Here is a 24,301-nt window from a genome sequence, read left to right as displayed (position 1 = left end):
CATTGTTAGAATCATAGTTGCCAAGGCCCAGAACGTAATCACTCCACTTTAGTCTGTGCGACTGGAGGGCTGTGTCTTTTTATGGGCAATTAAAATATCTCCAAACTTAAACGCGAGTTACTGCAATTTGGATATATCGCTTTAGTTTATTGCTATGATAAGGCCATCTGACACCAGTCGCCTCCTCTTTGCCTTCTTTTGCTTAATCTGTTACTTATTAAATCAAATATGCTGCTTTGGGACTTGTTCAGCCCAAATTCCAGCTGAGCCCAAATTCCAGCTCCACTGGCCTGCTGCAGAAAATTCAGCTCAAAAAGCGTCTTTTGCAGGACAGTTCTAGACATGCCTACTTTGAGTTCAGCCCCACTGAGTTCAATAGGGCTTACTTCCAGGTAAATGTGTGTAGGCTTGTAGCCTTGAAGACTTAAAGATAAGCCAAAAAGAGAGAGAAAAGCCCGTCTGGTTTTTGCAATAGATATGCAGCAGCTCATAAAACTTGATAAGCTGAGATGAAGCAAACACAATACAAGGCAACATGTTTTTTATGTATCATAAAAAAGCACTGACTGCACTAAGGAGTTTTGAAATGGATCCTGAAGAAACCCAAACAGGGAAAGAACGTTGTGAAATTTGGAGCAAAATGTTGACAGACCCAAGGCCAAAGCAATGCGGAGGCCACATTTATCCACTTCTTAGCCTCATGTTTAACTGTGACCAATGGCCATTAACCAAGACATGTGGCCACCCACCATTTTTATTTATTTGTTTGCAACAAATTCCATGCATTAATTTGGTGTTTGGGTGAAAAAAATACATCCATCCTTTGTCTGTCCATAATCTGCTGCAAGTTAATTGTGTGGACTTCTGGAGTCAGGAGTACCTTGTCAATCATCTGTTTCTAAACCTCTGTTTAAGGCAGGGTCTGAAATGCAGATTCTCACAATGCTGGCCTCCTACCCTCTGCTTAAATACCTCCAGATTCTCTAGTGCCATGGTGAGAAGGATAAAAGCTTTTGACTTGATCCACTTCACACACACATGCAAGAGATATTTGGGTGCCTTCTAGGGTTCACTGTCAAGTCACACAGCAACAGGTTTGGCTACTGAACTAAAAAACATGGGTGCGCCTTGCAACATTCCCCGGGACGGATTGCAGCTTGCAGGAGTCCTGCAGCAGGAGCAGGACATTTTTGAAAGCTCTTATCTTTGAATAGCTTCCCCACCCTGACGACCTCCAGATACTGTTTTGCTGCAACTACAGTCCCCACCCTGACCATTGGCCATGCTCAGGGGCGTAGCAAGGGGGGGCGAGGGGGGCGGGCCGCACCGGGTTCCATAATGGAGGGGGTGACAAATTATCAAGGAACAATTTTTTTTGGGAAAAAAAGTTGATTTTTTTTGGGGGGGGGGAATGGCTGCTCCGAAGGTCTTATCTTACTATACTAGGGATTATATAGCTATATATGAAATTTCATGCATATCGGTTAATATCTTGACCCTCCTCCACCAAAATAGCTGTTCACTTGGCTGTTTTCCTATGTCACGAAGGCTGAAATTTCAGTTCAGAGAACACTTACTGTTCCCAACCCTAACCCTGTGGAAAGCCATCTAATTAGACTTTAATTTGATTTTGAGATGTTTTTAGGAGGTAATTTAATGATTGTTTGATTTTATACCAATGTTATGTATCTGATGTTAGCCACCCTGAGCCCGACTTTGGCCGGGGAGGGTGGGATATAAATAAAAGTTTTATTATTATTATTATTACTTGTTATTATTCCTTTGTAAGAAAATATGAAATAACGTAAAACCATTTTTGCGGGGGGGATCAATGGGGGGGGGTTGACAAGAAATTTTCCGCACCGGGTACCACCTGACCTTCCCATGCCTCGGGGGGGGGCGGGGTTTGGCAAAAAAATTTTTGCCCCCAGGTACCAATTTACCTTGCTACGCCCCTGGCCATGCTGGCTGGGGCTGGTGGAGTTCATCACCATCTGGAGGGCGCCACGTTTGGGAAGGCTGGCCTGGGATGTTTTACAATGACCCCAGGTCAGGCTCCTTGGGTTCGGCGCCTGATCTCTTGCGTGACAGCAGCTGCCTAAGAGGCTTAACGGGACACTCCTAAAAAATACAATTTACACTGTGGGGCGTGTTTAACACAAGTAGCTGTTGGGTGCCAAAAATGCCATTTTCACTCCAGTGCCAACAGTTTGTCCATTCTAGAGCTTCATGTTGTTTACAGCCATTCCTTGGATCTCAACCAACCTTAAAAGTGGAACTGCTGTGTGGATCAACCCCAGCTGTGAGCCCACAACCCTTTCTTGGCAGCTTTCTTCAATGTAGCTGTGCAGAGAGCTAGCAAGAAGAACCTCGCTAGCTCAGGCCCAAGGTTCATAGAGTGGCCTAGTGTCCTCTTTCCCACAGTGGGATATTCCCAGTGGCCAGCCCTTCCATTACAGTGTGAGAGGCAATTGCCTCAGGCGGAAGATTCTCAGGGGAGGTGGGGGGCCAAGAGCTCCGTCATGCTTACTGAGCAACAATCTAGTGTTTCTGCTTAGAGTTATAGGGTCATAGAGTTGGAAGGGACCCTGAGGATCATCTAGTCCAACCCCCTTGCAATATAAGAATATGCCGCTGTCCCATACGGGGATCGAACCTGCAACCTTGGCATTATCAACAGCATGCTCTAACCAGCTGAGCTACCCAGCCTTAGCACTGAAGGAAGGTTCAGTTGCCAGACTTGTGCATGCGCAAAGGGGTGGGAAACCTATTTGATACAAACTTTGGAGGATCCTAATGGCTACAGTCCTGAGGACTAGAAACGTGGTTTTCTAATTTTAAGAGAGAGATAGTTGAGGTGTACAGAATTCTGCACTGGGAGTCATTCTATCTTTCCCAAGATAGCAAACTAAAGACTTTCAATCAAAAAGATTGGGAATATACCCAGGAAAGGCTTCTCCAGCCATTCTGGGACCACCAAACCTGTCATCTGCTGATCTTTCAACCATTTCAATTTGCAGCGAAATGCGGAGAGTGCGGCCCTGGATACAAAACACCATTGGAGGCTATGAAAGGTAAGGGGGGGGGTCTTTGTGGCATGAAACCCAGGCTACTTTTTATTCCTTTTGTTTACAATCATGTCTGTATCTTGCCAACTTTCCAAGGAGTTCAGAGCAAGCTTGTGTACCCGATCAGCACTAGGGACCCACAATTTATTTATTTGTTTGTCACTCCCAATTGCTGGCTACTGTTTGTGTTTGCCACCAACCCTGTACTGGGGGAAAAACAGTGCCTTGTCTGTGAAATCATACTGAGATTTGAAGGTAGTGCTTTCTCTATTTCCCCACTGCTTTTTCCTTTTGTGTAGTTCCTATTCTAGGTTGTAAGTCTGTGGGCTGGGATTCCCTTGTTTATAACTTGTGTGCAGCTTAGTAACTGTTTCTAAATGAGAAACGAGAGCACGGCAAAATGCCTTGTTGGTCTATTGAGTTCAGTGATGTTTATACGCTGATTGGCAGAGATTCAGCTGGGGATCTTTCTCTTTCATATATATATATATTTATTGATACTTGTACAAAAATGCATACCTGTCACAAAAATATAACGCACTGAAATAATCTAAAAAAGAACAGAGGCAGGAAGAAGAAGAAGAAGAAGAAGAAGAAGAAGAAGAAGAAGAAGAAGAAGAAGAAAGGAAAAGCAGGGTGAAAGAGTGTGTATGTGTGTGTGTGTGTGTGTGTGTGTGTGTGTATATATATATATATATATATATATATATATATATATATATATATATTTCTAGTTCTCTGTCCTACAGCTAAACATATTATTCACTCATTCTGTCTTCTGTAAGCCAGTACCTTTTTAGTCTTCAAATCCAGATATTACAAGTTCATTTTCTCTTCCATGCAAAAAGTCCGTAAGAAGTTCCCATTCCTGAGTAAATGTCAATAATGATTTTTTCTCTCTAATTAAACACATTACCTTTGCCATCTCAGCCAAGTCCAATAGTTTTATCAGCCATTCATCTATAGTGGGTAGGGCTGTATCTTTCCATCCTCGTGCATACAACCATCTCGCCTCGGTAATCTTACATTGGAGTGAACTTCCATCGTCCTTTTCCAGTTGTGTCTACATTAAGCCTCAAAGAAAAGAGCTTTGGCTTCAATTGAATATTAAGCTTTAAAATCTGCTGCACCTGTGTATTTGCATACTTCTCCCCTTCCCCTCCCCTTCTTGGCCTTTTTACATGTCCACCAAGCATGATAAAATGTCCCTTCGTGTTCTGGGCATTTCCATTAAACATTTGAAACACCTTTATACATTCTAAATAGTTAAAAAAAAAGGTAAAGGTACCTGTCAGGGTGCTGCCCTCACCTCACTTCTATCGCGAGCCCCCGCCCCACCTGCTCAGCAATTCGTCTTCCTCCACTGAGGAAGGCAGTGATCCCTCTAGCGGGGAGGGGGAGACAGGACGGGGAAGTAGGAGTCAGGGCTCTGACAGGGAAGGAGAGCCCTCGCATCAAGCAGGGACTGGAGGTGAGGCGCCTCTTCCGTCTCCCCACTTGCGCAGGGGGGAAAGACGCAGAGGGGGTAGGCGGGGGTTCCGCATCCCGCGGCTTTTATGCTGGGCAAAGAACCGGAAAGAGTCATTCCCGGACTCTGCCGAAGGATGAGCTAGACGTACTTCTTGGTGCTGCTCTGTACACATCTGCGCAATAAAGAAACTTAGTTTTAGAAACCACGGCGTCAGACTGGTTACTCATGAGCAATCACTGAAACCCCTTACCGTTAGGTCCAGTCACGAACGACTCTGGGGTTGCTGCGCTCATCTCGCTCTGTAGGCCGAGGGAGCCGGCGTTTGTCCGCAGACAGCTTCCGGGTCATGTGGCCAGCATGACTAAGCCGCTTCTGGCGAACCAGAGCAGCGCACGGAAACACCGTTTACCTTCCCTCCGGATCGGTACCTATTTATCCACTTGCACTTTGACGTGCTTTTGAACTACTAGGTTGGCAGGAGCTGGTTCCGAACGACGAGAGCTCACCCCGTCGTGGGGATTCAAACCACCAACCTTCTGATCGGCAAGCCCTAGGCTCTGTGGTTTAGACCACAGTGCCACCCGTGTCCCTCTAAATAGTTTATTGGGAGTTACCCGGTAAATACCAATGGTCAGCCAGGAGACTTCAGACCTATGCATTGCAAAGCAAGCACTGTACCACTGAAGTGGTCATTCTGATTAGATTGCCTCTGAAACCATGCACAGCACAGGAAGGACAAAGGAAGCTTCCTTGTTCCATCTAACTCAGTGTTGCCCACACTGGCTGGCAGTGGCTCTTCAGGGTGCCAGGCATGGGACATTCCCAGCCCTACCTGGGGACGCCAGTTGTTTGAACCTGGGACTCTGCATGCGAATCAGCTGCTCAACCAACTACGGCTCTGCCCTCTCTTGGGACTGGTTGCTTACTAACGTTTCAGTTTTCATTTTTGCACAGAAAACCTCTGCCCTGTATGAGTTGAATACATTTAAGAAATTTAATGAAATTTGCACACCCACTCCCAAGGTTTCCTGAACTGCAGTCACAGCCTCCATCAGGGAGTGGCAACTGTGTCCTAACACTTGGGAGAAGCGCCAGTAATAATGAGGAAATGCTTTCAAGCTAAAGAAACTCCCTCTTTCATTTTTCATCCACATCTGGGCACTGTAGATAACAGGCTGTGGTTCTTGAAGGTATCCTTGCCATGGTTGCAAATGTATCTGAAATGATCCAGGACTGCTCTCCACTGCAGTCTTCAGGCCTTCATACCCACCAGTATGTGATATGTTAAAAGAAATATAGACGTTTTCATGTATGTTTTTACATTATGTAGGACTGCCACTCCCCCACCAATATATTTTTATTGAGTTTTACAGTACCAATTTGAATTCAAACATTATACATCAACATTTAGGATTCTCTGAATCCTATGACCCTCCTCCGCCCTTCCATTGTTACCGTTTTCAATCTTTTTTTCCCAACTGCCTCCCTTATTTTCTCTATTTTTTTAAACAGATAAACCATTTTTACCATAATTCTTCGTATATTACAAGCATTACTCAAATCCTGCCAGATATTTCAGTTGTTTACAGTGTTCTCTTAAATACATTGTAAATTTTCCCCATTCCTTCTTAAAATTCTTCTCTTCCTGGTTTTTGATTTTTCCCGGTCAATTTTGCCATTTCGGCATCGTCCATCATCTCCATCAGCCGTTCGTCTCTGGTCGGAACTTTTTCTTCCTTCCATCTCTGGGCCAGTAGCATTCGCGTTGCTGTCGTCGCATACATGAATAGTCGTTTCTGCTACTTCGGGATCTCTGCACCTAAAATACCTAGTAGAAAAGCCTCTGGTTTTTCCCTAAATGTTATTTGGGAAATAAAAGGACTGCCAAATTTAATCATGTTAAATTGGTTAGATAGATTGAAAGACATTTTGATTGGCTAAAAAGTCCCTCCTGCCTTAATTCAATTGCAAATGTTTGAAATGTGACCTCCCCCCCCCTTTTTTTTAAAACACAGATGCTTACAAAACCTTCAGATAGCATTGTCCAATGTTAGGGGTTGCGGGAGGAACACCTCTTCATAAGATGGTATTGCCACCCATGAGAGAGGAGGGATGCCTCATTCCCCCCAGTGTGTGAGTGAAGGTGGAAGACCTCTTAGAGGAGGCATGAGGAGAGATAGCATTAGAAAGCGCATTCCCTCCCATGAGAGAGAATGCCTCTTCTCAGACGATAGCAGAAGAAGCACTCCATCCTGTGTGCCAAAGAAGAGGGAGCACCTCTTTTTAAACGAGGTACAAGAAGGGATGCAGGTGGTGCTGTGGGTTAAACCACAGAGCCTAGGGCTTGCCAGTCAGAAGGTAAGCAGTTCGAATCCCAGCGACTGGGTGAGCTCCCGTTGCTCGGTCCCTGCTCCTGCCCACCTAGCAGTTTGAAAGCACAAAGTGCAAGTAGATAAATAGGTACCACTCTGGTGGGAAGGTAAATGGCGTTTCCGTGTGCTGCTCTGGTTCGCCAGAAGTGGCTTTGTCATGCTGGCCACATGACCCAGAAGCTGTACGCCGGCTCCCTCGGCCAGTAAAGCTGGATGAGCGCTGCAACCCCAGAGTCGTCCACGACTGGACCTAATGGTCAGGGGTCCCTTTACCTTTTTACAAGAAGGGGAGGAATGGCACAAGATGAGGCATTCCCTTCTTGCCTGCCTCTTCCCAAACTACCCCTGTTGTGATGAATACATGCATCACCAAAAAGCAAAGTTTCTTCCCTTCTACCCTTTAGAACTATTTCTGCCCCATGTGCAAATTCATGCACACATTAAGCTTTTTTAAAAATTTGGCCTCATTTCATGGCAAATCAGGGGTGTCCAGCTTGTGGCTCACATGTGGGATTTGCCCCCCAGGCGATATTATCTCCCGCCGTTCCCCCACTCCCTTGATCTTGCCAAAGTCTAATGGAAGTCATGAGCAAAGCAGAGATGTTCCAAGAAAGACACTGTTTGCATTGTTCATCACATCCAAATGCAGCGGTGAAAGGGTGAGCTTTTCTCCTTTCTTGATCTGGCTCCCCTTAATACCAGTGTGTTTGCTTCCCATTCCTGGTGGCTCATATAAGGTTTTTTCGCTTTTGGACAGGTCCCCGGGAAGAGATTGTATACCTGCCTTGCATCTACAGGAACACTGGAATAAAGAAACCAGACTACCTGGCCACGGTGGATGTGGATCCCAAATCTCCAACCTATTGCCAAGTAAGTGTCCTTCAGTGTGCGAAGGTTGCTGATGCAACAAGGCTTGGCGTACGCCGATATCTTCAGGGTCACATTATTGCGCCACAATTGTGTGAGAAGTCCTGTTGACTTTCCAAGGATAGTTCCAAGAAGTTGTATCTTGTAAAACAAAAAAACCAAAAAAAAAACCCTGACACATCTCCATAGCAACGTCCCACCCTAAAAACATTTTTTAAAGTGTAAAGATCGCAATCCACCTCATTCAGGCTGTTGCAGAAGTCATCTGTGACAGCTGCTTGCTTTAAAAACCGGAGAGTTGTCCTTCTTGCAGGACAAAAGTGTGGGTGTGGTGGTTTTTCCAAAGACTTCCCCGTTCAGTCTCAAGCAGTTCAAATTGCTAAATCTTTTGTTTGCTTTTGTACAGTTAGTCACACACTTTGCCGGGCAGTTGATCTGGTCCGGCAAGATGTCTTGTCGAAGCTTGTTAATTTTATTTCATTGTATATTTTCAAAGACCTTAAATTGTAAATAAATGTTGCAAGTTGCCCTATTGGTATATGAGAGGGGTGCGGGGAAGCCTCAGAGTGATAGTTGGGTTTAAAGTTCTAAACAACTAAGGGTCCAGATATCTGAGAAACCGCCTCTCCCTCCTTCCCTACAGACACTCTCAGGTGTTAAGATCGACAGAGATGACCCTCTTGGGAGTTCTGCCACCCTCCCAAGAAGTATAGGGAATAGCAGCCCAAGAGAGGGGATTCTTTGCAGCAGCCCCTAAATGATGGAGGCTGCCTTCCCGCAGAGAGGCCTCAAGCATCTTCATTGTAAAGCTTTCATAGAATAGAATCATAGAATCCTAGAGTTGGAAGAGACCCCAAGGGCCATCCAGTCCAACCCCTTGCCAAGTAGGAAACACCATCAAAGCATTCCTGACAGATGGCTGTCAAGCCTCCGCTTAAAGACCTCCAAAGAAGGAGACTCCACCACACTCCTTGGTAGCAAATTCCACTGCCGAACAGCTCTCACTGTCAGGAAGTTCTTCCTAATGTTTAGGTGGAATCTTCTTCTTTCTTGTAGTTTGAATCCATTGCCCCATGTCCGCTTCTCTGGAGCAGCAGAAAACAACCCTTCACCCTCCTCTATATGACATCCTTTTATATATTTGAACATGGCTATCATATCACCCCTTAACCTTCTCTTCTCCAGGCTAAACATACCCAGCTCCCTAAGCCATTCCTCATAAGGCATCGTTTCCAGGCCTTGGACCAGTTTGGTTGCCCTCCTCTGAACATGTTCCAGCTTTCACCGTATGCCGAAGGCACACCTCTTTACACCTGAGATCTATTTTTAGTTAACGAAATTGTATACACCTCTAAGCAGTCCACACGAAACGTTGTGAATAGCAATAAAAACAGTTAAGAGCAAATAATTAAAAACATGTAAAAGATAATTAAAATTAAGCAGTGACAGATAAAAGGTCAAAACAAAATAAAAAATAAAATAAAAATTCCTTCCCGTAGCACCTTAGAGACCAACTAAGTTTGTTCTGGGTATGAGCTTTCGTGTGCATGCACACTTCTTCAGATACACTGAAACAGAAGTCACCAGACCCTTATATATAGCAAGATGGTGGGGAGGGGTATTACTCAGAAGGGTGGTGGGAATGGGTGATCAGCTGATAGGTGCTACTAAGGTGCTACTGGAAGGAATTTTTTTTGTTCTGTTTTGTTTTGACTACGGCAGACCAACACAGCTACCTACCTGTAAGTAGATTAAAGGTCAACATGTTGGGATAGGCTTGCTGAAACCAAAAAATGTTTCAAACCGGCACCAAACAGAATCATAGAATCACATAACTGTAGAGTTGGAAGGGACCCTGAGGATCATCTAGTCCAACTCCCTGCAGTGCAGAAATATGCAGCTGTCCCATACAGGGATCGAACCTACAACCTTGGTGTTATCAGCACCATGCTCTAACACCAACTGATCTGGTACAGCAAAAGCGTTTGCCCAATGAAATAAGGCAGAGATATCCACACACACACACACACACACACACACACACACACACGGATTGTAAATTGTTTTAACTGATTTTAATATTGTCATTTTATATGGTTGTAGCCAATTTAAGTTTCCTTTCATTCCACTGATCTAAAACAAAACATTCCTTTAAAGCCAGTTGAGATCACATATGAGATCAAGTGTGGCTTGACCAAAATGGCCTCCTGGGCCACATGGGGAGGCTTGGTGGGTCTAATTTGAAATGGAAGGTGGTATGTAAATAATAGCGATGATGATGATGATGATGATTAATAAATGATAAAGGCCAGAGGCTTCCCACCTCCAAGTTAGAGGTTTCTACGCCTACACTCGCAAACTTCTATCTCTCCATCAAGCAGGCAGCATTAGCATTATCCCAAGGATATATTGGGATAGCACGAGACTCTTAATCTCATGGCCATGGGTCTGAGCCCCACGTTGGACAAAAGATTTCATGGGGTTGGACTAGATGGCCCTTGCGGTCTCTTCCCGCTCTATGATTCCATGAAAAGTACTTGAGGAGGAGCAGGGCCAGTGAGGGTTGGGGTCCGGGGAGAGACCTAGAGATAGTCCCAAGGGTCTGAGGTTTCCCACCCCTGCCTTCTCCTGCCCCTCTTCTCTTTCATAGGTCATCCATCGCCTGCCCATGCCAAATGTCAACGATGAGCTCCACCACACTGGGTGGAACGCCTGCAGCAGCTGTTTTGGGGACACCACCAAGAAGCGAAACAGGCTCATCCTTCCCAGCTTGATCTCTTCCAGGATTTATGTGGTTGATACAGGCACTGACCTGCGAGCTCCCCGCCTCTATAAGGTACGGGCTTTTCTGGGGCTCACCAGAAACCATGCCCTCCGTTTTGCAAGTTCCTGTGTTGCTCAGTGAATCAGAAGCCCTACCAGAGCGGCTTGCAGTGGGTCTTCTCTGTAGTATTTAGAAGGCCATCAGCATTGAGGTTTCTTTGCAGCAGAACCAGTCCCTCACAAAACAGGTAATAATGTTAGCACTATGGATGGGCGATCAAATCCGTTTAGTTTTGCATTTTAATGCAAGCCAAACGGATTCTAACTTTCCAAGCCCAATGCATGAACCGAAATGCCACTACCCTCCAAAATTCACACACTTCTCTGAACTTTGGGTTGCAGTTCTCCAACAATGCGTACAAGGATGCAAATGTTAGGTGAAGGTGTGCCTAAAAATGCATATGTCAGATAAAACAGCACGCAGGAGTGCATTATATTAGGGGAAAATTGCTTGCAAAGATTAATACGTTAAGGGGAAATGGCATTTCAAGAGTATCTTAGGAGAAATGCATGCTAAAAATATTCCCTTTACGGCAGTTTCTCTTCTCCCTCGTTGATGGAGAATGTTGCAGTTACAGGTGGGTAGTCGTGTTGGTCTGCCATAGTCAAAACAAAATCGAAAATTCTTTCTAGTAGCACCTTAGAGACCAACTGAGTTTGTTCCTGGTATGAGCTTTCGTGTGCATCTGAAGAAGTGTGCATGCACACGAAAGCTCATACCAGGAACAAACTCAGTTGGTCTCTAAGGTGCTACTAGAAAGAATTTTCGATTTTGTTTTGATGGAGAATGGTTAGGGAGTGAGGAACACACGCACAGATCGTTTTCAGGACAACACTAGTGTTACTTTCTCTGTGCAGAAGGCGGCACGATTCACACAATTTTTGTCGGTACTGTACCTTTGGAATCATAAGAACTAGAAACTTAAAAAGCACATACTGGATAAATTTTTAACACAGCACTAACCATAGCTTTCTCTGTGCCACCTTTTCCCTTAGGCTGTTGAGCCCATTGACATGTACTGGAAGTGCAACCTGGCTAATCCTCACACCACCCACTGCTTGGGCAGTGGCGAAATTATGATCAGCACCATGGGAGACCCGTCCGGCAATGGAAAAGGTGTTTGTTTTGGGCTGGGCAGGCAAGACAGGAGGCAAAGGAGGTGGTCTGGGCTGGGTTTAACAAGAACGCTAAGTCCTTTGTGAAGCGAGTCCCGGTCCAGATTTTGAACGGAGAAAAATTCTGTTCTTCCACATGTATGGTTTTTTTTTAAAAAATGCAGATTTGCACCATGCCTTTTATTTTGCATAATTTATTCCAATATTGATGGCTCTGAAGCAGTATTCCCCTGCCACCAAGCTCCTGGGTGTATTCATCTGCTTGTTGGGTTTCAACAGGCACGACTCACAATTCCAGACTGTGTCTTTGCAATCATAAGGACTACAAACTTAACTTTTTAAAAAGAAAAAGAAAAAGAAAAAGGCTAGGACGGGGGGTGGGGGGTGGAAGGAAGCAGAGATAATTGGGAAACTGAAATGTTAGGACTCTTGTGGGCCAGCTACTTACTTATTTGTTAATTTTTTTAGTCTCTTTATCTTGCTTAGGGCAAAGTGATTTACAACCAAGTTACAGCAATATGCAGGCATACTCTCTAGGGGAGGTGTTTGTTTGTTTGTTTGTTTAATACAAATAAATCGGCTCACATTAATATTAAAAATAATCCATCAATCCTGACTTAAACTATACATACATACATATATACATACACACACACACATTATATACAGTGGTACCTTGGTTTAAGAACAGTCCGGTTTAAGAACAATTTGGTTTACAAACTCCGCAAAACCTTGGTTTGAGAACTTTATCCAAACAGTGGAAGGGCACTGGTGGTGGGAGGCCTCATTAGGGAAAGTGCGCCTCAGTTTAAGAACGGTTTTGGTTCAAGAACAGACTTCCGGAATGGATTAAGTTTGTAAACTGAGGTACCGCTGTGTGTGGTCTAAACCACAGAGCCTAGGGCTTGCTGATCAGAAGGTTGGCTGTTCGAATCCCTGCGATGGGGTGAGCTCCCGTTGCTCAGTCCCTGCTCCTGCCCACCTAGCAGTTCGAAAGCACGTCATAAGTGCAAGTAGATAAATAGGGACCGCTCCAGCAGGAAGGTAAACGGCGTTTCCGTGCGCTGCTCTGGTTCGCCAGAAGCGGCTTAGTCATGCTGGCCACATGACCCGGAAGCTGTACGCCGGCTCCCTCGGCCAGTAAAGGGAGATGAGCGCCACAACCCCAGAGTCGTCCGCGACTGGACCTAATGGTCAGGGGTCCCTTTACACACACACACACACACACACACACACACACCCCGGGCGCCTTCATCTGCAACAAAACATGTTGATCCTATATTGGTTTCCACAACCTTCCGACAGTTTGCCTTCACTCCAAAAGACACACTCCTCCATTGACAGACGGATGGCCAACAAACCAATATAATCTACATTCAAACGTAGAAAGGGCAGCATGAACTTCAGTCTGCTGAGTAGCGGGTGATGCATGTTTACCCTTCAAACCTATAAGTCTTTTTGCAACACACATACACACACACACACACACCCCAGCTGGGATATATCAAATACCTTTGGGGATTTAGAAAAATGCATTTTGTAATTGTAATTGTTGTTGTTGTTGTTAATTTATTATTTATATCCCGCCCATCTGGTTTCCCCAGCCACTCTGGGCGGCTTCCAACAAAATATTAAAATACAATAGTCTATTAAACATTAAAAGCTTCCCTAAACAGGGGGTTGTTGATGGCAACAATTGCAGCTTACTGGCAAAGCATCTCCTTTGCATGGAGAAAGCCTCGGGTTCAATCCCTGGCATCTCCAGGTGGGGCTGGGAGAGAGCCCTGTTTGAATCCCCGAAGAGCTGTTGCCAGTAGGCAGTACTGCCTTAGGTGGACCCACGTGGCCTGACTCAGTATAAGGCAGCTTCCTATGTTCCTATGACATTCCTAATGATGATTTTTTAAATATTTTTGGTAATGTTAGGTGGTTTTGTGCTGCTGGACGGGGAGACTTTTGAGGTGAAGGGAAACTGGGAAAAAGGATCCAAGGTCCCTAAGCTGGGCTACGATTTCTGGTACCAGCCGAGGCATAACGTCCTGATGAGCACAGAATGGGGAGTGCCCAAGTGCCTGGCATATGGGTTTAATCCAGCTGATCTGGAAAAAGGTGAGTGCATCCTTCTGCACATGAGCACTATTGAAGCAAAGGTAACCAAATTCATTTCCACAAGGGGCAATCATATTCAGACTTAATTTTTCAGCGTGTGGCGTGATATTATTATTATTAATATTATTAGAATTTACTGTATATACCGCCCTATACCCGGAGGTCTAAGGGCAGTTCAAAATATAAAACCACAAAATACATAATCAAAATAAAAACAACAACCCAATGACCCCCTCCCCCCCAAAAAAATAAAACCACATTTTAAAAGGGCATAGGATGTCAATCAAATCAACCAAAGGCGTGGTTAAAAAGGAACGTTTCTGCCTAAAGGTGTATAATGAAGGCGCCAGGCGAAATTCCCTGGGGAGAGCATTACACAGACGGGGAGCCACTGCAGAGAAGGCCCCGTTCTCGTCTTGCCACCCTCTGGAGCTCTCGAGAAGGAGGCACACTAAGATGATCTCGGGGTTAGGTTCATATGGAAAGAGGAGTTCCTTGAGGTATTGCTGTCCTGGGTTGTTTAAGGCTTTATAGGTCAAAACCAGCAAATTTAAATTGGGCCCAGAAACTAATTGGTAGCCAGTGCAGTCGGACCAGGACCGTCTTGCTCCGGTGGGCAACCTGGCCGCTGAATTCTGCACTAGCTGAAATTTCCAAACTGTCTTCAGAGGCAGCCCCACGTAGAACATGTTGCAGTAATCTAACCTTGAGGTTATACAAATAAGAAATTCTTTAAGGCAATCTCCCCCACTCCCTGCAGCTGTAGCATATGGACGCATTTGTCACAATGACTGCTAGAGAACAAACATGACAAGTATTTATACCTTGAAATGAACTGGCTGTACGTGTCTCCCCTGACAACATCTCACAAGGTTCTTGCGAAGATTCTTCTATCTCCGTTTTCCGTTAACGGCCCTCTGTTAGCATCGTGTCAACATGCTTGGTGATTTTGCAAGGGGCCCTGAGACATTTGTTCTCTTTCACAATGCAGCTCTCCTCTGTGAAATTACGAGGAGCGGAATGCTGAAGAATTGGGAGTGGCGAAATGCAGGATTTCTTCACACAGTGCATAGTTTAAATGATGGAATTTGCTTCCTGAAAGAAGTAGTAGCAATGGCCGCCAACTTGGATGCCTTTACAAGAGGTTTAGACAAATTCACGGAGGACAATAAGGCTATATTCTGAATGCCACTTGCCAGGAATTGCATGTCGGGAGAATGGCTGTTGCCCTCAGGTCTTGCTTGTGGGCTTCCGTCAAGAGCATCTGATTGACCACTGTGAAAACAGGATGCTGGACTAGATGGGCCATCACCGTCATCCAGCAGAGCTCTTTGTTAGTGTGACGGATTGGCCCTAGGGTGGAGGAGTTATTACCGTACCTCCCGGCTCAGAAGGAGTTAATCCACCTTCAACTTAACTGACAGGGGCAGGACGGTCCCCAGTTTAAAAGGATGGAACAGCCGTTTTGACAGTGGAGAAGAGGGAGGGTGTGTGTGGAGACAGGGAAGAAGAAGGGTGTGGGGCCAGGATAGTGGTGGTTTAGGTTAGGATTAGTTTAACATGAAACTATAGATTGAAAGATGTTTCTGGATTACTACAACTAAGATTGTGAATGCATGAATCTTTACATCAACTATGTTCTCCAGAAAATAAAATTCAGTTCTTTTTAGTGCCAAGGAGGAGTCGTCATTATTGGTCCAGCAGGGTATCAAATCTCACAGAGGTGTGGACTCAAGAAAGGGCAAAACATACCTGAGGAAAGGGAGGTGATAGTTCGTGTCCTAGAGTCACACAGAAAAGGGTTAGATGGTGGAAACCCAGAGTGCCACGAGGTTGCCAGAGTGGTGAGGCAAATCAATACAGTGGGGATCCGAGCTGAGGGAGGCCCTTTACTGTAGGCAAGAGGTTGTTCATTTAAGTAACCCAGAGTATTGAGGATACCAGGCCACGAAAGCTGGAATTAGGCTCTCATTACTAATAAGTCCTTGAAGTAAGAGGGGTTTGTTTTGAGGCGAACCGAGTTGGAGGGGGGGTTGGTTGGTTCTACCCCTGTACCGTTTTGGACAAGATTTTAGTAATTGAGGGGTATGGTTCGTCGCAGTTAGATGAGAGGGATTTTGTGCATAAAAGAATGTCTTTCACAGGCAGCACTCCTCACACACCAATGCTGGGGGAAATCGAAAAAAGTGACCTCAGTAAGCTTTGCTTTTCTGCTCTTTATTTACTCTACTTTCTCCACAACCACTGCATCTTTGAAGGCTGCTACGGTGGCAACATTAATGTGTGGGACTGGACCACCCATGAACTCATCCAGTCGATCGACGTGGGGAAGAATTCCATCCCTCTTGAAATCCGCTTTCTCCACAACCCCGATGCGGCAGAAGGGTTCATCGGCTGCGCCCTCACCAGTGCGATTCACCGTTTCCACAAGACCGCGGTAACAACAAGGAGTAACATTCTTAGTGAGACTTGAGGAAGGGCTATGGCTCTCTGGCAGGAGATCCTCCCAGGCATCTCCAATTAGAAAAGGGCATTTCTTTGTAGACTTGGGGGAGAAATTTAAATTCAGTTCACGTCGGAAGGCCAACTCACTCATTTTGCACTTTCTGAAACAATGCATGGACTGAAACGCAGCCTTCCTTTGAAATTTGCACTTTTCTGAATTTTGCAGTGCAGGTCTCCAACCAAGTATCACGTACAAAAATGCTTATACTGGGGGAAAGTGTACGTAAAAAATGCATATTTTCAGAAAGGTAACACACAAAAATGCTTTATACTGGGGGAAATCGATTTGCAAAGTTGTATGTATTAGGTGAAATTTCATACAAAAATGTGTTTGGGAGAAATTTGCACTAAAGTGCTGGTGAGTTTTCATGAGGACATTAAAAAAAAAAAAATCCAAACTGATGTGGGAATGTGGAGAACTGAACTTAAGATGGGGGAAGGGGAGAAAAACAGAGAATCCGAAATTGACAGGTGCCTAGTTGGATATGGCCTTGGGGAGCGTTCTATGTTGGACTGCTCTCTTTCGCAAAAAAAAATATTGGTGTATTTGAACGTATGTGGTTAGAGACAATAAAATAGATGACATTGCAAAGGGATGTGGCAAGGGTCCCTGTGGTAGGGTTTCTGTTGAGCAGCCTTCACGACATAGGAAAACAGCCAAGTAAACAGCTATGTTGGTGGAGGAGGGTCAAGATATTAACCAATATTCATGAAATTTCATATATAGCTATATAATCCCTAGTATAGTAAGATAAGACCTTTGGAGCAGGCATTTAAAAAAAAAGTTTTTTATGAACCGTCGTAGTACGGCAGTAATTGTTCCTTGATAATTTGTCCAAAAAAAAAACCCCATTATGGAACCTGGGGCGGACTGCCCCCTACGCCTCCCCCCTTGCTACGCTCTTGCGTGCAGCAAAGCATGCTGGGACAAAGAGCCGACAGTCCAATTCCCTTTGAAAATGTAAAAAGCCAACAGTGCACTGGATCTGTCTCTGCAGGAATAGGCGCCAGTCAAACTGGTGATGTAGTCAAACAGGTGTTGTCAGGTGGTGAGTAGGAGGCTCTGCGATCCCAACGGTTGTCCCAAATCTGCAAGCCGTCCCCTCCCCACCCCACTATGCGCAGTTATCGCCTTTGCATCTCCATGAGTGAATTATTGATCTTTGGCATAATGGGACAGCGCAATCATTAACCCGCCTGGTTTACCATAGGTGGTTCATTGAGCTGTCTGTCCCATTGTGACGGCTGTTTGCTCAGGTATTGTGTCACCTCCACATATGCCGAGCTGTGTACATACGATTGTGCGGCAGTTCAAGCCATTAAGCTTTCTCTTGTCTGCGTAAGATAGGCGCCTGTGATACCGTGCAAGAGCTGTTTATTCTGCAGTGCGTTGTGGAGTGGCCAAGAGACAGCGGTGACAGAGGAAGTCTCAGCATTCAGAGATTTCGCCTCTGCCCTGGACTCGCTCTCTCCTGCTGCCTCAGCACTTCCATCTGTAAAATGGGATTAATAATGTTTGGCATGCCTTGTAACAGAGCCAGGCACACTTCAGGTTTGCAGGAACTGCTCTGAGCATTCCTCACCCCCCCTTTTTTTTTTACCCCTGAGATCCACTAACTCGAACCAGATGCAGAATAGTGGCTGGAGTGGGGTGGGGAATGTTATAAAAATTCTGTAACTGGGTCCATCTCCAGAAGGGAGTCCATAACCCCGGGAAGAGCGCTATAATTTAAGAGCCCCTTCCCGACAACGCAGCACAAAGACAAATACCGAGTCTCCCAAAGCAAGGCCTTGTTAGAAACTGTTGCAGCAGCGTGTTTTGCAAGGAAAAGACATAGAACAATGGAGCGCACGCTCCTATATAGACTTCTGAAATTGCCCCCCTCCAGCTCAAGACCACCCCTCCATACATCATACATACATCACAGATAAATCGGAACTACATCACAAATTGGGAGGGTCTGGTAGCAGTGATCTGAGCATCCTGGACCCTGCCCCCATGTCTCCTCTTGCCCTCCACCAAAGCCCATCAAGTAAAACAAAAGAGATATTTGCATTTCCCTGTTTCCCAGCCAAGGCAATCACACCCTTTTGTCTCCATCTGGCCCTGCCATCTTTCGAATGGCCACCCAGTCTGGCACTCAGGCAACAGGATGCCAGGGATTATCACCTTTTAATTCCTGAGATAATGGGAAGGTTCCCCCAGCCTTGCAGAGAAGCAGTTTATCAGTTTGGGAGTGAAAATTGGTGTGAGGCCTGTTTTTCCTGTGTTTGCTTGGTAAATTAATAATATAAATTCTTACAACAGGAACATAAGTGGATTATTCCAACAGCTGGCCTGGAGGCACCCATTCTCTAAGAATCAACTAACAAGATGCCTCGGAGCACATGCTCAGCACCAGAATTTCTTTTCAGCACTTGTCACACAAAAGTCCATGCCTGGACCCATCTCCCCAAAAGCTCTCTTCCCCTCCCAGCGCCCTGATTTAGAAATAGGATAGGAGGGTGGGATCCTTTTTTGATGTCCCTGTTGCTAAAACAACTGGGTGTCATTTGTTGCAGGCGTTAAACCATTATTGAACAATTGCTGGCATATTGCAAATCAATCCGAGGGATCAGCTAGCAGACTTTGATCTTCCTTAAGTCTTTTTGCCCCCTCGCAGAGTGTGGCCACATTCTCACCATACATTGAAAGCAAAATTATACTATTTTAACAGTAGTTACTTCCCTCCCCCACCAAGAATCATGGGAACTGTAGTTTGTTCAGGGTGCTGAGAGTTGTTAGGAGACACACTTGCCTTCAATTTCCCTCACAGAGCTGCAGTTCTCAGTGTGGCTTAATAGTCAAACCCTCTTCCCAAGGCCTGGGGATCTCCTAACAATGTTCAGTACCCTTAAAGGTAAAGGGACCCCTGACCATCAGGTCCAGTCGTGTCCGACTCTGGGGTTGCGGCGCTCATCTCGCTTTACAGGCCGAGGGAGCCGGCGTTTGTCCGCAGACAGCTTCCGGGTCATGTGGCCAGCATGACTAAGCCGCTTCTGGCGAACCAGAGCAGCACACGGAAACACCGTTTACCTTCCCACCAGAGTGGTCCCTATTTATCTACTTGCACTTTGACGTGCTTTCGAACTGCTAGGTTGGCAGGAGCTGGGACTGAGCAACGGGAGCTCACCCCGTCGCGGGATTCAAACCGCCGACCTTCTGATCAGCAAGCCCTAGGCTCTGTGGTTTAACCCACAGCGCCACCTGGGTCCCCTCAGTACCCTTAGCAAATCACAATTCCCAGAATTCTTTGGAGGAAGCCATGAAATGTTCAATGTGGTCAGTGCATCCCTCAACCTGAGAAGGGTTAGATGCGGCATCCCTCTTCCTTCCTTCCTTCCTTCCTTCCTTCCTTTCTTTCTTTCTTTCTTTCTTTCTTTCCTTCTTTCTTTCTTTCTTTCTTTCTTTCTCCCTCTCTCTGCACACACTCATAATGCCAGAGTTGGTTTCACCTGATGAAACCGAAGGACTGTCCCCTGGGTGGGAACTACACCAGTTAAGAATATATTCATCTGTGCTGAGCGTGACAATGGCGTTCCTGTGATTAACCTCCCCTGTGGTTGCTCTTTCGGCAGAACGGGACATGGGCAGCCAAGCAAGTGATCCAGGTCCCCAGCAAGAAGGTGGAAGGGTGGCTTCTTCCCGACATGCCAGGTCAGTCAAGCGTGGTTTCAGATTTGGGCCGCAAGTAGGATTTACCTTCTCCTTCCCCACCTGAAATATGTTGTTGTTGTTGTTCAGTCGTTCAGTCGTGTCCGACTCTTCGTGACCCCATGGACCAGAGTACGCCAGGCATGCCTATCCTTCACTGCCTCTCGCAGTTTGGCCAAACTCATGTTAGTAGCTTCAAGAACACTGTCCAACCATCTCATCCTCTGTCGTCCCCTTCTCCTTGTGCCCTCCATCTTTCCCAACATCAGGGTCTTTTCTAGGGATTCTTCTCTTCTCATGAGGTGGCCAAAGTACTGGAGCCTCAACTTCAGGATCTGTCCTTCTAGTGAGTACTCAGGGCTGATTTCTTTGAGAATGGATAGGTTTGATCTTCTTGCAGTCCACGGGACTCTCAAGAGTCTCCTCCAGCACCATAATTCAAAAGCATCAATTCTACGGCGATCAGCCTTCTTTATGGTCCAGCTCTCACTTCCGTACATTACTACTGGGAAAACCATAGCTTTAACTATACGGACTTTTGTCGGCAAGGTGATGTCTTTGCTTTTTAAGATGCTGTCTAGGTTTGTCATTGCTTTTCTCCCAAGAAGCAGGCGTCTTCTGATTTCGTGACTGCTGTCACCATCTGCAGTGATCATGGAACCCAAGAAAGTGAAATCTCTCACTGCCTCCATTTCTTCCCCTTCTATTTGCCAGGAGGTGATGGGACCAGTGGCCATGATCTTAGTTTTTTTGATGTTGAGCTTCAGACCATATTTTGCGCTCTCTTCTTTCACCCTCATTAAAAGGTTCTTCAATTCTTCCTCACTTTCTGCCATCAAGGTAGTATCATCAGCATATCTGAGGTTGTTGATATTTTTTCTGGCAATCTTAATTCCAGTTGGGGATTCATCCAGTCCAGCCTTTCGCATGATGTATTCTGCATATAAGTTAAATAAGCAGGGAGACAATATACAGCCTTGTCGTACTCCTTTCCCAATTTTGAACCAATCAGTTGTTCCATATCCAGTTCTAACTGTAGCTTCTTGTCCCACATAGAGATTTCTCAGGAGGCAAATGAGGTGATCCGGCACTCCCATTTCTTTAAGAACTTGCCATAGTTTGCTGTGGTCGACACAGTCAAATGCTTTTGCATAATCAATGAAGCAGAAGTAGATGTTTTTCTGGAACTCTCTGGCTTTCTCCATAATCCAGCGCATGTTTGCAATTTGGTCTCTGGTTCCTCTGCCTCTTCGAAATCCAGCTTGCACTTCTGGGAGTTCTCGGTCCACATACTGCTTAAGCCTGCCTTGTAGAATTTTAAGCATAACCTTGCTAGCGTGTGAAATGAGTGCAATTGTGCGGTGGTTGGAGCATTCTTTGGCACTGCCCTTCTTTGGGATTGGGATGTAGACTGATCTTCTCCAATCCTCTGGCCACTGCTGAGTTTTCCAAACTTGCTGGCATATTGAGTGCAGCACCTTAACAGCATCCTCTTTTAAAATTTTAAATAGTTCAGCTGGAATATCATCACTTCCACTGGCCTTGTTGTTAGCAAGGCTTTCTAAGGCCCATTTGACTTCACTCTCCAGGATGTCTGGCTCAAGGTCAGCAACCACATTTCCTGGGGTGTATGAGACCTCCATATCTTTCTGGTATAATTCCTCTGTGTATTCTTGCCACCTCTTCTTGATGTCTTCTGCTTCTGTTAGGTCCTTTCCACTTTTGTCCTTGATTGTGGTAATCTTTGTATGAAATGTTCCTTTCATATCTCCAATTTTCTTGAATAAATCTCTGGTTTTTCCCATTCTGTTATTTTCCTCTATTTCTTTGCATTGCTCGTTTAGAAAGGCCCTCTTGTCTCTCCTTGCTATTCTTTGGAAATCTGCATTCAATTGAAATATACTTGGAGTCAAGTGTGAATTTCATGCTCTTTATTCAGCTCATAGTAGTGAGGAATGCAGTTCCCCCAAAACGTTTGCTTTATATACACTATTTACACAATGGGCCCCACGTGAATGGCTAATTCCGGGATACTCCTGTATGCCAATCGGAGTGTGGATTCACTTCCACCTAGAGCCAGATTGGGTGGCTCCTGCGGACCAATCAGACTGCTGCAATCTCAATCCTATTGTTCTGGGACCAATCAGACTGCTGCAATCTCAATCCTATTGTTCTGGGACCAATCAGACTGCTGCAATCTCAATCCTATTGTTCTGGGACCAGTCAGACTGCTGCAATCTCAATCCTATTGTTCTAGGACCAATCAGACTGCTGCAGTTTGGATCCTATTCAACTCAGTACATAACACCACCCCACCCACCAGGCCCCTAGAGGCAAGAAGTTCAGGGCAGCTTAAGGGAGTTAGTTTGCTGGAAAGTTTAAAATATTAGAGATGTGTGATATCTTTGTAGCACTCAGTTTGTTTGTTTGTTTGTCTGTCTCTCTTTCTGCCTCCCCCCCAAACAAACAGCTGACTCACAAGAGTTTTAACGCTGTCGCTTCCTTTATTACTCCCCAATGTTTTCCTTAAGGTCTCATCACGGACATCCTCATCTCCTTGGATGATAAATTTCTGTATTTTAGCGACTGGCTTCATGGTGACATCCGTCAGTATGACATCAGCAACACCCAGCAGCCCAAACTGGTGGGACAGGTAAAAGCCAGCTTTGAATAAAAGACCAGAGTGAATTTAAAAAAAAAAAAAGCCACAACAACAATATTTACCAATAAGATATTGACTAATAATCATTTACCAATAAGAAAATGAACAACTTTAATTAAAAAAAATGGTTTGACTTTATTGCATACACACTTACAAAAGAAAAGGGATTTCAACCACCAGCAACACGTGGTAGGCTATAGACAGATAATTAATTGTTTTTGAATTGAATCCAAAGTTAATAAACTATTTTGTTCGATTAATGCTGAAACGTACTGGCGGGGAGGGTGAGGGGGGAATTCTTTGTTGTTTATTTATAAATTGTATTATCTGCAAAACAAAATAAACATTTAAAATTATTGATTGATTGATTGATTGATTAAATAAATATATGTATGTATGTTTAGGCTTCCAGAAAGTGTAAACTGTAAATGAAGAGATACCTGGCAAAGTCATCAATATATGCATGTGTTTAACATCATACTCTGTTTATCAGCATCAGTCAAGAAATACATATATCAACCAAAACATGTATTAAAAGGAAGGACCTTGACACATAGCGCATAGTTAAAACTAAGGAGGTTGCTTCCACAAAATGTAGTGATGGTGAGCAACTTGCATGGCTTTTAAAGATGATTAGACAAATTTGTAGGTAAGGCTATCAGTGGCTATCAGCCATGCTGACTATGTTGGAGGCAATGTGCTTCTGAATGCCAGTTGCTGGCGGCTGCATTTTGCACTAACCAAAAGGGTGGACTGTCTCCAAGGGGCAGCCCAACGTAGACCCCTTTGCAGTAGTCAACATCTTACCTATAATCAGATGCAGACGTCGCGTACCTAGGAAGGGAAACTAGCTAGCAACTAACCAGCCCAGATTTTTTTAATTTACACAATCTTGCCAGTTGGCCATTGCGTTAGGGAGATTGCTGGCTATACTAATTGCCCCAGTGAGCTGATGAATCTGCAAGCATGATTCTGTTCTGTCCTGAGTCTGGTCTATTTCCTTGCAGGTTTTCGTTGGAGGCAGCATCGTCAAAGGCGGGCCAGTCACTGTGATTGACGACCAAGAGCTGGACTGCCAACCAGATCCATTTATCATCAAGGTGCATGACAACCACCACACACCCCCCCCCTATTTATTAATTGTTTATCACATTTTATATCATGTCTTTAACCCAAGGCACTCAAGAAACACTCCCTTCCTTCCTTCCTTCCTTCCTTCCTTCCTTCCTTCCTCCCTCCCCTTCTGTTTTTGCCCTTGTCACTGCCAGCAAGAAATTAGCAGCCCTCGGGCTGCAGGTTTCCCACCCTGTTCTTACCATTTCTCCCCTAATTTTGCCTTGCCTCTAAACAAACAAACAAAAACAACCCCAAATGCTTTATCCCAGGGGTTGGGAGGTGTCCTGTAGCCCATCAGATGTTTGGTGGATTAAAACTCCAACCATCATTATCCCTAACCCTTGACCATGCTGGTTTGTTGGGGCTGAGGGGAGTCCAAGAAAAACAGCACATTGTTAAACAGTGGAACTCACTGCCACAGGAAGCAGCGATGACCACCAACTTGGATGGCTTTAAAATAGGATTGGACATACTCATGAAGGCTGTGGGTGTCTATTC

General features: G+C 45.1%; 1 protein-coding gene across 1 annotated transcript in view; it reads left to right on the top strand.

Moving 5' to 3' along the window:
- Positions 1–24,301, top strand: part of LOC117061857 (methanethiol oxidase-like) — a 30,513-nt gene that overhangs the window by 3,811 nt on the left and 2,401 nt on the right. Inside the window, exons 2-10 of the mRNA XM_033174838.1 lie at positions 3,021–3,074; positions 7,669–7,781; positions 10,429–10,614; positions 11,598–11,718; positions 13,644–13,826; positions 16,085–16,263; positions 19,950–20,028; positions 22,557–22,678; positions 23,695–23,787. Coding sequence (XP_033030729.1) covers positions 3,021–3,074; positions 7,669–7,781; positions 10,429–10,614; positions 11,598–11,718; positions 13,644–13,826; positions 16,085–16,263; positions 19,950–20,028; positions 22,557–22,678; positions 23,695–23,787 — 1,130 coding nt within the window. The remainder of the gene's footprint in view (positions 1–3,020; positions 3,075–7,668; positions 7,782–10,428; positions 10,615–11,597; positions 11,719–13,643; positions 13,827–16,084; positions 16,264–19,949; positions 20,029–22,556; positions 22,679–23,694; positions 23,788–24,301) is intronic.

This window comes from Lacerta agilis, chromosome 17 (assembly GCF_009819535.1).
Source record: "Lacerta agilis isolate rLacAgi1 chromosome 17, rLacAgi1.pri, whole genome shotgun sequence".
NCBI classification, from domain to species: domain Eukaryota; kingdom Metazoa; phylum Chordata; class Lepidosauria; order Squamata; family Lacertidae; genus Lacerta; species Lacerta agilis.
Note: the sequence above shows the minus strand (reverse complement) of the source record. Positions and strands in the feature narration are given on the sequence as shown.